Source organism: Canis lupus, assembly GCF_048164855.1.
Source record: "Canis lupus baileyi chromosome 5 unlocalized genomic scaffold, mCanLup2.hap1 SUPER_5_unloc_2, whole genome shotgun sequence".
Classification (NCBI taxonomy): domain Eukaryota; kingdom Metazoa; phylum Chordata; class Mammalia; order Carnivora; family Canidae; genus Canis; species Canis lupus.
This window is the reverse complement of record NW_027326409.1, coordinates 295,474-314,127: the sequence shown is the minus strand read 5'-3', so window position 1 is coordinate 314,127 and position 18,654 is coordinate 295,474. Positions and strand designations below refer to the sequence as shown.

At 35.3% G+C, this 18,654-nt stretch overlaps 1 protein-coding gene across 6 annotated transcripts in view; it reads right to left on the bottom strand.

Annotated features, from left to right (window-relative positions):
• Positions 1–9,833: 9,833 nt before the first annotated feature.
• The window catches only part of LOC140629405 (homeobox protein Mohawk-like), a 68,053-nt gene continuing 59,232 nt past the window's right edge, over positions 9,834–18,654 (bottom strand). For 5 of the 6 annotated variants that reach the window (XM_072818859.1, XM_072818860.1, XM_072818857.1 and 2 more), the window contains one exon: positions 9,861–10,031. In XM_072818859.1, the coding sequence (XP_072674960.1) occupies positions 10,011–10,031 (21 nt within the window). In that variant the 3' untranslated portion in view covers positions 9,861–10,010. Of the gene's footprint in view, positions 10,032–18,654 lie in introns of all 6 variants that reach the window. The other variant, XM_072818863.1, reaches the window with a different exon arrangement.

Genomic DNA, 18,654 nt, shown 5'->3' with positions numbered 1-18,654 from the left:
CACAAAAAGCACAGGCAACGAAGGAAAAAGATAAAACGGACTTCATCAGTATTAAAAGCTTTTGTGCATCAGAGGGCACTCTAGAGTCAAAAGGCAACCCATACAGTAGGAGGAAATAAATTGTAAATCCTATATCCAGTAAAGGATTAATATCTAGAATATATGAAATCCTATAACTGAGCAATTAAATGAAACAAGCTAGCTCAAAAATGGGCAAAGGACTTGAATAGACGTGTTCTCCAAGGCCAGCCAGTAAGCACACAAGGCATTCAGCATCAGGGAAAGCAATCAAAACTACAGTAAAAAAAACATTTCACACCCATAGGATGATTATTATGAAAACAAACAGCAATGAAAATAAATGTTTTTGAGGATGTGGGAAAAATTAGACCTCTTTTTTTTATTTTTATTTTTTAAGACCGCTTGTACATTGCTTCTAGGAATGCAAAATGATGCAGCTCCTGTGGAATACAGTTTAGCAGTTCCTCAAAAAATGAAACCTAGAATTACCATAGGATCAAACCATTCTGTGCTTGGATATATAACCAGAAGAATTGAAAGCCAGGGAATCAAACCGGTGGTTATACACTGATATTTGTACCATTGTTATTTAAAATAGCCAAAAGATGGAAATGGTTCAGGTGTCCATCAGCTGTTACAGGTTTTAAAAAAATATATATTAGCTAGACATACAGCCTTAAAAAGGAAGGAAATTCTGACGCATGCTGCTGTGACATAGATGAAATTGAAGACCTTATGCTGAAAGGAGGTAGTATAGTGGCTACTAAGGAGTGGGATGATGAGCCCTTGTTTAATTGGTGACAGAATTTCTGTTTGGAGAGATGAAAAGGTTTTGGAGATGGATAGTGCTATGTGATGTTTGCACAACAGTTTGTAAATACTTAATGGCCCTGAGTTGTAAACCTAGAAGTAGTTAAAGTAGTAAGTTTTATGTTATATATATTTTAGCAGGCTAAAAAATTTCAAGAGAAAGATTATCAGTGCATATTGGAAATTAAGATTAAAATAAGATTTTTCACCTTTAAGATTAGTGACAGTTAACAGCTGGATGTGGGGAAGCACAATTGGTGGGAATGTGTATGTCGGTTATTAGAGGAATCCCTTTAATAAAATCTGTTAAAAGTTTCAATACGGGGATGCTTGGGTGGCTCATGGTTGGGCACCTGCTTCGGCTCAGATCGTGACCCCGGGATCTGGGATCGAGTCCCACATCAGGCTCCCTGCGAGGAGCCTGCTTCTCCCTCTGCCTGTGTCTCTGCCTCTCTTTCTGTGTCTCTCATGAATAAATTTCAGAGTATGTTTATCCTTTACATGTATAGCATAAAGATTTCCTCAGTTGAATAAAAAAGCAAGGTGCAAAAATATATCTTAACATATTTTACATCACCATATTTCTGTACGTTTGTAAAATGCAAAGAAAAGGTTCTGGGTGGTGGATATGTGATTTAACATATTCATGAATTATCAAATTAAAAATAAGTGAAAATCACAGATTATATACCAGGTTACTGCCACCTAGATACCTTATTATTACATTTTTTTCCTACTACTTTTGAATACTTTGTTTCCTTTGTAACTTCCCCATGTTGTAATTTTCAGTGTAACACCATTACTACAAAACAGAACAAAACAAACTGCCCTTCTTGCAACAGTAGTTTGAGCTTTGTTCACATGTTCCCCTGAATATTATTACAGCAACTCTCCAAGCATCAGAGGAAATTAATGATTAGAAATGTAGTATGGTACCTTTTACCCTTTTTAAGTGCAGTGTCTTTAGATCTTATTGTAGATCTAGAAGGAATTCTTTGGCGTGCCAGAAAAATGTAGGTCAAAAATAGATTTTGACTTTGGTTTATGCTCTTGGATATTTTGGATGGGGGCCTAGATTTAGAAGAGGTGAATATTAACTTTAAACCATAAAAGAATTAGGGTATAGTAACAGATTTTTAGGTGACTCTGAAGTTTAGTCTTTAGTAGATTATGGCCCCTACTGGTAAGCATTGGAAATGTAAGTGAATAATTCATACAAGTATAAGGGGAAAGAAAAATTTTGTCAAAGCATATATACCAAAAATGAGAGGATAAAATTTTAAAGTTTATAGTAAAGAGTTGGTTAGAGATCTGTAAGTCTTAGAAATAATCATAAGGGAAAGTGACTTAGTTTAAGTTTAAAATAGGTGTGTAAGAGATTGAAAAAAATGCTCAAAGGAACCTAGATTTGCTTGGGGAGAGTTTACATTTAAGGAATGAGACTGGAGGATGATATTCTTTAAAAGTGGAAGAGCCTATAGAAATGGCTTTGTAATGCAAAAAGTGTTCTTTTACCTACATTTACTTCTTGGTCTTTATTTTGAAAGACCCAAGTTTTTATTTGTTTAGTTTGATAAAAATATATATTTGATGACATTACTGTTTATTCCAAATAGTTCCATTTCCTCTCTGTGTTTTTTAAAAAGAAAGGTTGAGTATTTTATAGGGTTATTTAAAATAAGCTTAAATAAGTTAAATTTATCTCTAAGACTACATATAGTTCCTTACTTTTATGAAAGTAGCATAAAGCTGTAATTGTCAGTTATTTAGGATGGAGATCTTAGACTTTCCTCCGTATTATCATAAATTCTATACTTAGAGATTAGAGGGAGAATGCATGTACGTGGACCTGGGCCTTTACTGCAGGATCAGGTACCCATTCAACAAGTACATGTTGATGCCATCTTGGTGTCATGTCCTCTCGTACCAGGGCTATAGAGATAAATACAACAAAATCCCCCTACTGAAGTTGTTAAAGTTCTGCAAGAAAGGAAAGACAATAAACTATATAATAGAAGATACTGGGTAACGTTAATAGATCTCTTTTAGGGCATTCAAAACACAGGAGAGGTACCCAACCAATACCTTTCTTTAGTAATATTTTAAGACTACCTTACAGAGTAGTATTTTATATCTATATTATTAAACTCAGTACATTGTTCTCAGTTATATATATAGATTGAGGAAAGTAATATGTAAAATGTTTAACATGTAACATGTTTTGGAAGGGCATTTGTATGGATGTGTCTTTATAGGGAGACAAGGTGAGTGGAGCTATTATTAAAATAGTGTGGAAATACTTATATATGTGAAGAGTCTAAAAAAACAAAACCAAGTGTATAGATACAGAGCACACAGCTTGGTGGTTGCTGGGACGAAATAAGTGAAGGAAGTCAGAAGATACAAACTTCCAGTTATAAAGCAATGGGGACATAATGTGCATAATAATACTATTGTATATTTTCAACTAAGTCTTGAAAGTTCTCATAGCAAGAAAAATAATTTTGTAACTGTTTGGAGATCATTTTGCAGTATATATAGATAAGAATGTTGAACACCTGACACTACTAGAATGTTGTATGTCTGTTATACCTCAATGGAAAAAATAGGAGACCTACCTGGGAAAAATGATTTAGCTTTTCTGTCTTGCATCTTATCCTTAATTCCACTCACTCCTGTACCTTTGTGCTATGCTGCTTTGTTTTGGTTTTGTTTCCTTTGGTTTTTAAGGTGAAAAGCAACCTTGAAAGCTCTAACCTGTTTTTTCAGAATCAACTAGGGTGTCAGAATCACCTATAGAATTCTTACAACTTCAACATATGCCTGGGCCTCCCCAGGTTCATTAGAGTGGAGCCCAGGTATCTGTTTTGTTTTGTTTTGTTTTTAGCTTTATAGATAATTCTGATAAGCTTTCTGCTGAAAACTGATACTCAAACCTTTTAATAGAAAAATTCTGGCCTTTAAAGATGTTGCCTGTTCAAGGGTCTCCTAGATATTAAGCAGGATCACCTGGTTTCCATACTACTCTTCAGTGATCTTTGACAGAACTTCAAAAGAAATTTATCTTAGAGTAAACAAACTTACTAAAACTAAGAGTTAAGGATATTTAGTTTTTGTTACTTTATTTCTTTATGGTAATATGTATAGTTTTCTTTTCTGGGGTGTTTCCTTTTTTTGGATTAAAGGGCAGCACTCAAGAGTTTTTTAAGCTGTGCTTATTTTAAAAATGTGTGGATAGATTGAGCAGCATCAGAATACGTTAAAAAACAGAAGAAAGCCACAATAAAAGTAACAAAAGAGTAAGGATCATTTCAGAGGTATGTAAGCACTAATTTGATGGTTCATGCAGAAAGTAAAAATGCAGAACTTGTTTTCATTTTAAACATTAATCAGGAATGCCCCTAAGCTGACCCTTAAGGAGTATGATCTGGAGAAAACTGTCATCATAAAATGTAAGAACTGACAGGTTTTCAAAGGGGAAATTTTATTTCTTTCAAGTTTCTGTATACTTGTATATGAATCCAGAGCAACAAAATTGAACGTGATAGGCAATCTGCTAAACTGAATAACCCTCTTTAAAATGTGTGCTTTACAAAAATTCAGATGTTACACTTTTATCAATTTTGATCATAGTTGATCAACATAGCCATGAAATATATTTTAAAGCAGCTGTGAAGTCCATACTTCAGAGAGCTATTGCCCCTAATTCTTTTGACTATTATAGTAGTGGTATAAAAAGGCTGATAGAGGAGTCCTTTTTCAGTAAGTTTACTAGTAATTCCCAGCTTCTGTGGGGACATGAAGATTAATAAATGTTTAGTTCTTAGAATTGGAAATGAGGATTTGCAGTTACTAGGTAGCAGTGTAATATTCAGATGCAGTATTCCTGCAACTTTTATACATCATATAATAGTCTTAATTTGGGATATATATATATATATATATATACAAACTTGAAAATCTTCAAGAAATAGGTGTGTATGGAAAATTAAAGATTTTTAGCAAATCTTCATATTTAGGCCAGTATTGTAAGCATATGCATGAACATCTTGATTAGTTGTTTTAATATTTTTATCCAGAGGTCCTCTGTTCCTCTTTTTTTCTTTCTTTAAAGTTATTATATTAGTAATATTCCATGGTATGAAAATACAGTGTTCATCTTTCTGTTGGTGAACATTTAGTTTGTTTCTAGTTTTGTGCTAAAATAGAAACAAGCATTGTATTATTATAAAAATTGTAAAGCCATTCCGGTTTCTTCTGGGAAATGTCTTTATTTCATCTTTTGTTCATTTTTCTTTCGTGTAGTTTGTCTTTTCTGATTATAGGAGTTCCTTAGAATACTTATCTGTGCTTTGAATGTAATTGGTTTGCTTTTTGTAGTTTTCTGCGTCTAGATGTCAAAGATACCTTCTTGTTTTCATCTTCTAGTTCTAAAGACACATAACAGAAGTTTAATCGACCTTATATTGGTTTTCTTTCAATTGTGAGTTTTTATACTGGCAAGACACATTTCACTAGCTGTGTTCTTTTTTTTTTTTTTCATGAACTTCATGGCCGTACTAGCCCTTACCTTTTTCTTTTTTTTTTTTTTTAATTTTTATTTATTTATGATAGTTACAGAGAGAGAGAGAGAGGCAGAGACACAGGCAGAGGGAGAAGCAGGCTCCATGCACCGGGAGCCCGACGTGGGATTCGATCCCGGGTCTCCAGGATCGCGCCCTGGGCCAAAGGCAGGCGCCAAACCGCTGCGCCACCCAGGGATCCCTACCTTTTTCAAATAAGTTAATAGAATCAACTTCTCAAATACTGCCAAAAATGCTTTTGGAGTTTTGATTGCGATTGCATTGACTCTATATATGTAATTTGCAATGATAGCTTTCAGATAATGACCATTTTCCGTGCATGTTTTATTTATTTATTTATTTTTGGTTTATTTAAAATACTGAATATATGTATTGTGGATGGGTTGCTATTAAAAAAGCATCATTTCTAGTGCTAATAAGTTTTAAATGTGACAAATAGATATATTTATAGAAGGAAAGTATGTAATCTGGAAACTCAATTGTTAAGTATGAAAGTTCAAAGTTGGAGTTTCATTCTTCTGATCTGTAGCCTATATTGGAGGTGCTCGCCATGGTGTTAAATCCTGATTTGTTTTCTGGTCATTGTCATGTTTTGGAGGGCTGTTACTGTGGTCATAAACATTTTCACCTTAAATTAAGTCCAGGAGAATTGTATTGTACCTTTATCTTAATAGAAGCTTATTTGAACGTGTAGTTAATACATAACTAACTGTGTTTGAAACAGCATTACCAGTAAACAGAACATGAGACTTTTAGAATCAGACATGAATATAGCAGAATCACTGCTTTACCAAGTTTTGTGATTTCAAGCAAGTTACATAATCTTTCTTGTTTAGTTTTCTCACCTGTGAAATCGGGATATAAAAATACTTAACCCTATTATTCTAAGTAGGTAGATCTTTACTGAGCCCCCTCCCTGTGTCACCTTGGGAAGATGGAATGAAATTACTTGAGTTGGGTGTTTGGCACATGAAAGTTGCTCTTTCGATGTTGGTTCTAGTTTTCTCCAAGTAGTTTTTTTTCAGCCTTGTTATCTCCTTTTTACTTAGAGTCTACACCAGGAGACAAATCTGTATCACATTCTTGCACAACTCCTTCCACATCCTCTGCCTCTGGACTGAATCCCACATCTGCACCTCCAACATCTGCGTCAGCAATCCCTGTTTCTCCTGTTCCACAGTCACCGATACCTCCATTACTTCAGGACCCCAACCTTCTCAGACAGCTGCTTCCTGCTTTGCAAGCCACACTGCAACTTAATAATTCTAATGTGGACATATCCAAAATAAATGAAGGTAAATTGGTAACAGTTTTATTATTATTATTTGCTTCGTGTCGTTAGTAAATTCCCCAATTTAGGAGTGGTCTTTTGTTTCATTTTGAAATTCACATTTGAGCGTCATTCTTTGAAATTCATATCGTAACCTCATGGTTGTTGAAAGCCTTTGGTATTGTAATTGAGTTAGTAGTACTTGGATTTTTCCTGTATATTTTTCTTTTTTTTTTCTCTCTGTATATTTTTCAAGACTTGCTGTGTACGGTATTTACCGGAGATAAAGCTATTCTGTCTGCTTAATGTGTATAATAAATCTCTTTTTTTTAATTAAAATTAAATTTTTTTAATTTCTAAAAACTGATATAAAAACACTTAAATTCTAGCATATTGTTAATTCCAACTTTGCTTTTCAGTATGCTGTTTAGCTAGCAACATCAAAGAAGTCTGAATAAAAGTGGATATAGTTTTAATTGACAAGCTATTCAAATTCAAACAGTCTTAAGAGCATTTTAAAATTTTCTGTTTAGAATAGTCCATTTCAGTATGTGTACATTGTTACATAATATATTTAACAGTAGTGCTAAATGGTTAAGTTCTTCCTTTATCTTAAAAATGGAGCTATTTCACGCTAGTTGGTCAATAATTTTGTTCTTACTGTACTTTCTTGCATTTTGATTTTATTCTCTTAAGATAACTGTGCCATTCTATTTGATAGGTACATGTTTTACTAGGGAAAGTAGGACTTTAAGCAGTTTGAAGAGATGATAGCATAAGAAAATGTCAATAATAAAGGATCTTGTGCTTTGAAAATAAATGATGTTCCTAAATTACCTAGCTTCTTTTATTTAATGTCTGTTCTTTAAAAGATTGTTGGAGTGGGTATTAATGTAGGGTTTTATTTTATTTTATTTTTAAAGATTTTATTTATTTACTCATGAGAGAGAAAGAGAGGCAAAGACACAGGCAGATGGAGAAGCAGGCTCCATGCAGGGAGCCTGACATGGGACTCGATCCCGGGTCTCCAGGATCATGCCCTGGGCTGAAGGCAGGCACTAAACCGCTGAGCCACCTGGGCTGCCCTAATGTAGGGTTTTAATGGTCACCTTGTTTAGTAAAGCATTCACATGAAATAACTACCCTTTATCTTTTTAATTTCAGGTAACCTACAAAAGCCCTTTAGCTATTAATGAATAGATTTCTGGTATAATCAGAATTTCCAGGGAACACTCTTTACTGTTTTTAAAAAGTCTCCGGAGTTTCTTAAATTGAACACAAATTTTAATGCAAAGGAAAACTACTGTTTTCCTTTACAAAAAAAAACCATTAAATTTCTTCTACCTCTGATCATTTCCTATCTCTGGACCCATTTTATTACCATCTTACAGATTTTTATTTTGAGAGTTCTAGTTTGAAACACTGCAGTTTCTTTGGGGTTTTTTTAGTTTTCAAGTTGTTACTAATACCATACTGTGCCACTATGTTTTTATTTTAATTTAAGATATGTGTTTAGTTCTTACAGCAGCTGTGACACAAGCCTCATTGCAGTCTATAATTCATAAGTTTCTTACTGCTGGACCATCTGCTTTCAACATAACTTCTTTGATTTCTCAAGCTGCTCAGCTCTCTACACAAGGTATTCATTTTCTTAGGTATTGTGAGAATTGTATATTAATTTGGAGCAGGGGGTTCATGGTAAAACTTTTTGGTTTCTGAAGAGACTAGCTATAACAATTTGATGTTTGTTTTACAGGATCCTGTAATTTGTTTTTAATTTTATTTATTTATTTATTTGAGAGAATGTACATGAGGGCGGGGAGAAACAGACTTTCTGCTGAGCAGGGAGCCCAATGTGGGGCTCAATCCTGGGACCCTGAGACCATGACCTGAGCAGAAGGCAGATGCCCAATCTATTGAGCCACTCAAACACCCCTGATGTTTGATGATTTTTTTTCTAACACTAGTATATACAGTATTTTTTTTTCCAGATGAGGCAAACATTGACATTTATCTTCCAGTATTGCCATTAAATCTGTAATACATATTTAATTCAGACTTTAAGTTGTCAATGTACTCTAAAGCTGAGTGTAAACTGATATAAAGCTGAGTGTAAACTGATAGGTCCTCAATTTTTATGAAACATTGAATATATTTTAAGTGTTGGTTTGGTTCACATTTGATGTTTAATGATTTTTGACTGACCACAGGATACAGAAATGCTCAAGTCCTGTCTTAAATTACCTATTTCTCTTCTCCATGAAACATCCAATGGAAAGAGGCATATATAGGAACAAAGAAGAAATGAATTGGTCACTTTGACTTGTCCCCCTGCCTCAATTCTGAAAACTAATAAACTGAGCAGAAACACTTATTCTGAAATTGAAATATAATAGTGCAAAGACTTAACTCTCTGGTTATCCTCATGAGGCAGGAGATAAAGGGGTATAACCAGGCCTAAATATAGAATAAGAAAGAACAAATAAGAATGGTGAGGATGCCTTCCATGTGAGAATAGTTCAGGCTTACCTTCTTGCTTCAGCCTAAAAAAACAGGTTGGAGGAGGCATACATTGGATGTGCTTCTCTAATTCACAGCTCGTTTTTAGTCCGTGACTCCAGTGAGTATTTCAGATTCTGACTTTAAACAGTTAAGTGTTCTGTCTGGTGTTCAGGGGGCATGTAGAGGGATGGAAAGACCTCTACATATATATTACGGAAGTTTTGGTTTATTTGGAATTAATTAATTGCTTTACTTTTTCACAGCTCAGCCATCTAATCAGTCTCCAATGTCTTTAACTTCTGATGCATCATCCCCAAGATCGTATGTGTCTCCAAGAATAAGCATACCTCAGACTAACACAGTCCCTATCAAACCTTTGATTAGTACTCCTCCTGTTTCATCACAGCCAAAGGTATGTTGCTTTTGAGGGAAATTTGGAAAAGAAAGCACGAAAGCACTCACTTCTGGAAAAACAAGTTTAATGTTTTAGACTCTCTATTGTAGGAAAAGCCCTCTTTGAGAACGTGTAGTAGTGGTGGAGTGAATGATGGGTCAGCTTAGATGCAGGTTAGTCTCAGTAAATTGAGGACTCTAGAGGGAGTTGCATCTATGCTACTTTTAAACATTTTTTTAATTAAAAAATTATATTTATTTATTTACAGAGAGGGCATGGGGGGGGAGGGCAGAGGGAGAAGCAGACCCCTTGCTGAGCTGGGAGCTCACTGGCGGCTTGATCCTAGTACCGGGAAGTCAGACACATAACTGACTGAGCCACCTAGGCACCCCCATCATATGTGTTACTTTTATACGCTGATTGTTTTCTCTTACTGGCTGAGATTTGTGACCTGGAGGAAGAGTGGGATAAAGAAGGATAAAATAATTGTCTTAATATTTGTAGAGTTTTTTAACTTTTTAAAAGATATAACCTGTTTTCCAGTGGCTTTCCTCCCATACTTTTATTTTAGAAATGAATCCATTTCTGTGCTAAGAGCTTAATAGTATTATATTTAACTTCACATCATGAGAATCAACTACTATTTGCTTCATTTAATAGATAAGAGAATTAAGCCTTCAGTTAAATCCAGTTTTTGTGGTGGAATCAGAATTTAAGGCCTAGGTCTTTCTGAACACAGAATCCATTTTACTAAGCTTATACTACCTGTGTTTCTCCAAGCAAAAGTTTGCATGAATGGCTCCTCAGAGACAGTTAGAAAATTGCTGGTCTCTTCTTATTGGAATATAAACCAGACCTTAACAACACTGCCTTCAGATTTTATACTATATCATTTGAGTCTTGCCCAAATTTTTTTTTTTTAAGATTTTATTTATTCGTGAGAGACACAGAGAAAGGCAGAAACACAGGCAGAGGGACAAGCAGGCTCCATGCAGGGAGCCCGATGTGGGACTTGATCCCAGTACTCTGGGATCACACCCTAGGTGGAAGGCAGACGCTTACCTGCTGAGCTACCCAGGTATCCCTTACCCAAAATTTCTTAAGCAAATCTTAGTCATACTCATTCTTTGCTTTGTAGTCCTATTACCAGCAAAACATTAAAAGATTTGGAAGTTGGTATATGCACAAATTGCAGTTTTTTTTCTTAATGGTAAATTTAAGAAATTCTTTTTAGTTAAAAAGTAGGCTATTTCAATCCTTCATGCTGAAGATTTTTTTTTTTAAGAAGGAACTTTTTTTTTTTAAGAATTTATTTATTTATTCATGAGAGACACAGAGAGAGAGAGAGAGAGAGAGGCAGGCAGAGAGAGAAGCAGGATCCATGTAGGGAGCCCGACGTGGGACTCGATCCTGGGACTCCAGAACCAGGCCCTGGGCCAAAGGCAGGTGCCAAACTGCTGAGCCACCCAGGAATCCCCTGAAGATTTTTTTTTTTTAAGATTTTATTTTATTTTATTTTATTTTAATTTTTTATTTATTTATGATAGTCACACAGAGAGAGAGGCAGAGACGTAGGCAGAGGGAGAAGCAGGCTCCATGCACCAGGAGCCCGACGTGGGATTCGATCCGGGGTCTCCAGGATCACGCCCTGGGCCAAAGGCAGGCGCTAAACCACTGCGCCACCCAGGGATCCCTAAGATTTTATTTTTAAGCAGTCTCTACGCTTATCGTGGGGCTCGAACTCACAACCCTGAGATCCAAGAGTTGAATGCTCTACCTACTAAGCCAACCAGGGGTCTTGCCAAAATTTTATATTGAAATAAAGTTAAGGCTTAAAGCTTTAGGCTTTTTCACAGAAGCCTAAAAATAAAAACGTATTGAAAGATAACTTGAAATTGATGCTAGGACAGCTTTTAGGTCTTCCTTAGCTTATCCCTTCCCTATTTAAGTCATTTATCTAAACTCATTTTAGGGTCAGTCTGGATTGATACATTTAACTCAAAATTTAAAAAGAAATTAGTCTATTCTGCAATTTCATACTGTTTGCACTTTGTGAGAGAAGGAAAAAATTGTTTCAACAAAGGAGATCTTCTTAGAGCTTAAAACTCGTCAGGGTGTAGTATCTTAGGAGTACAATAAATAATGACTAAAAGTGATTGTAAAGTTTTACAATCAGTTATAAGATTAGCATTTCAAATCCCTTATGTATATGGGCATCAAATTTTTTTTTTAATTTTATTTATGATAGTCATACAGAGAGAGAGAGAGAGAGGCAGAGACATAGGCAGAGGGAGAAGCAGGCTCCATGCACCGGGAGCCTGACGCGGGATTCGATCCCGGGTCTCCAGGATCACGCCCTGGGCCAAAGGCAGGCGCCAAACCGCTGCGCCACCCAGGGATCCCCATCAAATTTTTTTTTAAGTGGGAATTCAGTATTAAGTAGACCTTATAAAAATGCTTATAAAAATGATTTTTATGTAGCCAGGCTATCCAGATTTGTTTGGGGGAATATTAAAAAAAAAAAAAAAAAGGAAGAAAGAAGAAAAAAACAAAACTATTATTGGAGGATGTGACTTAATCACAAATGGCTGTCTGCCTTCGTGCCTTAATTCGGGGCTTGTGTTTAAAAGTACTTGTTTTCTTTTTCTGTGGCATGTAAGTATGTGTAGTGTACATATCCTCACTGACAATCATGGTCCTCTTGTTCCACCTCTGTAGGGTAACATGTCTTTGAAGACCACTCCAGTGTTGACTCATTCACTGGTAGACCAATCTATACGCTCTGCATATGTGGTTTAAATTTGAGCAGCTGTATTTGTATGATATAGTAACATTAATTTTTACTGATATAAAAATAACTGAATCAGAGGAGCTATCTTAGTGTATTAGAAAGAAAACTGGGCTCAACATTAGAGAACTAGTTTGTGTTCTTCTGCTTTACAAAAAGTAATCTTAAAGTCTTCTGGGCCATTTTATGAAGAAATTCTATGTTAGTCTCAAAATGAACGTGGCTCTTCTAACTGTGAACTTTGGGAAATTAATCTGACTGCAATTCTTGAAGTCTCTAGATTTTTCAGAGTTTAAGACTATCCAACTAGATTTGGAGGGGTGTGTGGATTTGGGGACCTGGATGACCATGATTTACACAATTAAATATGTCTATATCACTAATAATTATGAAACAATTAGGGGACAGCTCATGTTATCTTAAAAATTACTAAAGAATAGAAATAAGAGACTTCACATTGATAGTACTTTTGGTTTTATGTACTTTCCATGGTATTTATGTATATAATAGAAGCCTGTCTCACCAGATTTTGACATTTCAGGTTAGTACTCCAGTAGTTAAGCAAGGACCGGTTTCACAATCGGCCACACAGCAGCCTGTAACTGCTGACAAACAGCAAGGTCATGAACCTGTCTCTCCTCGAAGTCTTCAGCGCTCAAAGTAAGTTCATGTGTGTTGAAACATTTTTTCATTAATGTTGCATGCTGCATTGTTTGAATATTATAAAAATATATGTATAATAGAACTTGATCTTGTAAGAATCCATGGTTAGCCTAAGTTTTATGTATTATAAGATTTACAAAGGCAAATCTTACTCCAAGTAGGTTGTTGTCTCTAGTAATGAAGCCAGCTTATTTTTTGAAGAAAGTCATTCTTCAGATTTTACTTAATAGAATATGATAGGAGTAACAATATGTCATACTTGTACAAAGAGGGCACCTGATTTTATAATACTTGTTGGAAATGACATCATTTTTTAACCTCCTCATAGCAGTTTTAGATATGAGTGTATTGCTGAATCCAAAAATGGGAAATACTATTTCTCAACTGGTATGTGTCAGGTTTTCCTAAGAGCTTCAATTTTGACCCCTGTGTGGAGTGCTTGTCAGATAGGGCTGTATTGTGTTACATGTTTCTTTGTTAATTAACAAATACAACTTTAAATGATTTTCATTTGATTGATTTTCCTATTTTGATTTCTTGCTATGAGGTAGCAAAATAATTCAACTATTGTTTTTATTGTTGTTTTCTAAACAAGCATTTCAGAACTTTTACATCCAAATGAGAGTTGTTCCCTTCAAAATAATCACCTTGGGAAGCTGTCTACTTACTCCAGCAATGTTGCCATTGCTCAGAACATTTTTGGGAAATACTTCTTTTAAATTGTCTTTAGAGGCTGCAGTATTATTTTAAATATCCTCAGTGATGAAAACTCTTCATCCTTTGGGAGATTTAGTTTTTGGAAATAACTGAAATTCATTCAGAGCCAAGTCTGGTGAAGCAGGTAGGAAATCAACTTGGGTGATTAAAGTTTTGGTTCTTACCACCATATCCCCAAACCCTAGCCAAACCATACAGTTTTAAAAGAAGATAACTTATCTCAGAGTGTTATTTTGGGTCTTATTTTGCCACTAAACTCATTTGTTGCTGTCCAATAAAATGCCTGTATTTTGCTTCACATTATCTACCCTCTGATTCAGTATTTTGTTCTGACACTAAACAAAGGCAATAGATTTTTTCCCCCTCTTTATCTACATGTACTTAAGATGCAATACTCAGTTGTGCCTTATATCTACAACTGTTAAAATATGACCATTTCTTAGTTACATTCTGAGTAGTGTTTCTGGTATACAAAATCACAGGTTCTGCTGTCAAATTTGAAGAGCACTATTAGTTTAAATTTAACTGACATTACTGTTCTTAGAAGGGCCCTTTTTCCTCCCAAAAGTGTGTTTAAGGAGTACATGATATATAACTACACTTTGGATTTTAAATTCTATGTATTTGATGTTAAAATAACAGATTTTTCTTAGGAATTTGGATATCTTTAATTTAATAGAAGATATTGACAATTTTTAGGTATCTCCTTTTAAAAATATACTATACATTCAATTCTTTTTTCTCTTCCAGTAGCCAGAGAAGTCCATCGCCTGGTCCAAATCATACTTCTAGTAGTAATGCATCAAACGCAACAGTTGTACCACAGAATTCATCTGCCCGACCTACATGTTCATTAACACCTACGCTAGCAGCACACTTCAATGAAAATCTCATAAAACATGTTCAAGGATGGCCTGCAGATCATGCAGAGAAGCAAGTATGTTACATGATTCATAGCAGATGTTTTACCTTTGGATGAATGACAAAATATAATTTCTTCTAGAAAATCTAATCTAGATCACTGAATTTAAGCTACATTTAAAGTAATGTCTAATTAGATTGTCTATAGTCAGTGCATTAAATTAAATATTTGGTAAGCACTTATTTTAGGGCATTTATGAGATAACTTTTTATGGTTTCACATAAAATATTTTAATATACTCAGCATTTAGCACTGTGCTGAGTGCTTTATTTTCTCCACTTCTCAAAACTGTTAAGCAGTGCAGATGAGTTCTCCCATTTTACCATTGAAGACCCTTAAGACCATATAAATTATATACCAAAGTCACCCAGTTAGAATAGTTATGAGGCTTAAAGCCAGGATGCTACTCAGCCAGCTGCTCTGATAGTTTTAGAACTTGTTCATACTATTACTCTTCTATCTCTCCACTAGACTAGCAAGTAGAAGTTAGAAAACAGTTTTGCTTTGGAATGAGGGACCTTTGGACATTCCAATTAACTGCCATTGGCTTCTCCCTTTTAGCAGCTTACTGACTGTCTGAAATTTTCTCTAAGTTCACAGAGGTAATATTGCATATCTTATGACATCAGAATACAGTGAAGTCCCTTTTAACATTGTTACACCTGAACTTTACTCTGGCTGACTCAGCATCTTATTAACCACGAATCATGAGCTCTTCTATCCTTAGTGCTATGCAATACTAAAATTGGAAATACTATATCCTCCAGAAGTTGAAGGGGGAAATCTTGGAAAAATACCTTCTTTCCACCATTAGACAGTTTTTTAAAGAAAATCCTTTTTCTCCTTTAGATTCACTATCATTTTTGTGGATTTAAAGGCGGATTGTTCTGTAATCTTGGTACAAAGTTGTCAGAAATTTAATGTTTTGGGGTTTTTGTTTTTGTTTTTGTACGTGATTGTGGCATGTATGTGATCTTTATTTCTTTAATTATAGGCATCAAGATTGCGAGAAGAAGCCCATAATATGGGAAGTGTTCACATGTCAGAAATTTGTACTGAATTAAAAAATTTAAGATCTTTAGTCCGAGTATGTGAAATTCAAGCAACTTTGTGAGAGCAAAGGTAAGTTTTTCACTGACAAAGTTTTTGTCTTAGTATATCTTAAATCAGACTGAAGAATATAAATCAAATTTCATTTCTGAAATTTAAAGTTCTCTTTGATAGAACGTGTTCCATAACACTGTAACTGCATTTTTAAAAAACGATTGATTTAAGAGAGAGAGTGAGTGAGGTGGGTGGGGGGGAGCAGAGGCAGAGAATCTTTAAGCAGACTCCCTACTAAATGTGGAGCCTGATAACACGTCTTGATCTCTAGACCCATAATAAGATCATGACCTGAGCCAAAACAAAGAGTTGAACTCTCAACCAACTGAGCCACCCAGGTGCCCCACACTATGATTACACTTTGTAATTTAATAATAATCCTGGTGAATGGTAATGGCATCTAGATTTTAGTTCTCTAACCCATGGTAGATGCTTCATTAGACTTTTGTCTTCTAACTCTGTAAAGTACAATAGTATTTAAATAGTGAAATGTTATAACACTGTTAACATATAATGTTAACTAAATGTTAACAACAACTGTTAACACAGTTGACAGCAACTAATTATAAAGGGTCTCCTCTTCAATTGAGGGTAGTATTTGGTTGCTGGCCATACTTGTTTCAGTTGAAATTTCAAATCACTGTAAACATTGTCTTTGGATATTTCCAAGATCCCTTGGAAATTTAATTGTCTAGCAAGTATATCTGTTTCTGAGGTGTTTTCACTTAAACTCTTCTTGTCTCTCAGTTTTTAATCTAGTATCCTACTCAAGCAAGGATATCTACATCCAAGTAAATAGGACAGATATTTTTTACATGTGTCTTATAAAATCAAGGACAAATTTTTAAGGGCCTCTCACATCCTATCTTTATAAGTCACTGGGTCACAAGTAGAGTTAGTCTTAACATGAATCTACAAATATTTAGTAAATACCAAGTTGGCATTTATAGTAAAAATTGAAAACTGTTTTTGTCTAATCCTTTATTAAATTCTCTGGAGTTGTATTTTGAATATCAACTGGGATTTGTTTATGATTGCTCTGAAAGTACTTCAAACATACATAAAACTTGACTACATTTTGGCTTAATAAGACAGGTGATTTGACTTTTAGGAAATTATTTGCTGCCCCAACTATTGACAACAGTATACACTGATTACCAAGCTATAAATACTATATAATTATGCCTATTTCACTGGTACAGGCAGTAAATATCATACTCCATAGAAAAGAAGGGTCAGAAGTTCATGGAAGGTTTATGAAGTTCATGGAAACCTAGTTAGCCGTGGAGTTTATTTTATTTTTTGTTTTAAATATGCTTGTTAATTGGAATTTGACTCAGCTTTCTTTATGAGCCTATGTTTATATTGAGAATTTGTTCTTCAAAATGATTAGCCTCTTGCACCTAGTTTATTCTAGGCTTATTCTGTTGTGGCCTAGAAAACATATTTGGCTCAGGTTGTGATCCCGTGGTACTGGGATCAAGTCCCACATCAGGCTCCCTGCAGGGAACCTACTTCTCCCTCTGCCTATGTCTCTGCTTCTGTATGTCTCATGAATAAAGAAATAAAATAAAATATGTGTCTCATATTTAATATGTGCTGCCTTTTGTGTGTATCTGTGGTGATACAGTAAATGACATTTTAAAAAATCAGTCTTTATAGTCAAATTAATTGAGAAATTGTTAGAAAACCAGGAGACATTCTAACTTTTGTCATCCTAGTGTTTCATGCATTCACTGGTCATTTTGTCTTAACTCTAGACTAACACATTTATTTATTTTTAAATATTTATTTATTTGAGATGGGGAGGGGCAGAGGGAGAGAGAATTTAGAGCAGACTCCCTGCTGAGCACAGAGCCTGCCATGGGGTTTGATCTCAGGACCGGACCTTAAGATCATGACCTGAGCCAAAAGCAAGAGTTGGGACACCCAACTGACTCAGCCACTCAGGTGCCCCTAGACCAATCCATTTTTAATTTCTTAGTTTTAACTGTAGTTATTCATTTTATCTTTTTTTAAACATTTTTAAAAGATTTTTTATTTATTTAAAAAAATTATTTATTCATGAGAGAGAGCAGCAGAGACAAAGGCAGAGGGAGAAGCAGACTCCATGCAGGGAGCCTGACGTGGGACTCGATCCCGGTCTCCAGGATCAGGCCCTGGGCTGAAGGCAGAGTTAAACTGCTGAGTTAAAACTAGACCTGCCCTACGACCAGCAATTGCACTGTTGGGGATTTACCCCAAAGATACAGATGCAGTGAAACGCCGGGACACCTGCACCCCGATGTTTCTAGCAGCAATGTCCACAATAGCCAAACTGTGGAAGGAGCCTCGGTGTCCATCGAAAGATGAATGGATAAAGAAGATGTGGTCTATGTATGGAATATTACTCAGCCATTAGAAACGACAAATATCCACCTTTTGCTTCGACGTGGATGGAATTGGAGGGTATTATGCTGAGTGAAATAAGTCAATCAGAGAAGGACAAACATTATATGGTGTCTCATTCATTTGGGGAATATAAAAATAGTGAAAAGGAATGAAGGGGAAAGAAGAGAAAATGAATGGGGAAATATCAGAGAGGGTGATAGAACATGAGAGACTCCTAACTCTGGGAAATGAACAAGGGGTGGTGGAATGGGAGGTGGGCGGGAGTTGGGGTGACTGGGTGACGGGCACTGAGGGGGGCACGTGATGGGATGAGCACTGGGTGTTATGCTGTGTGTTGGCAAATTGAACTCCAATAAAAAGAAATTTTTTTAATTTTTTAAAAAATTAAATAAATAATATAAAAATCATGTACTATGTATTTCCCTAAATTAAAGTGGAGTGAGTCAGAGCTCCAGGCGCTTGACAACTGCATCCCCTCACACTGTGTCA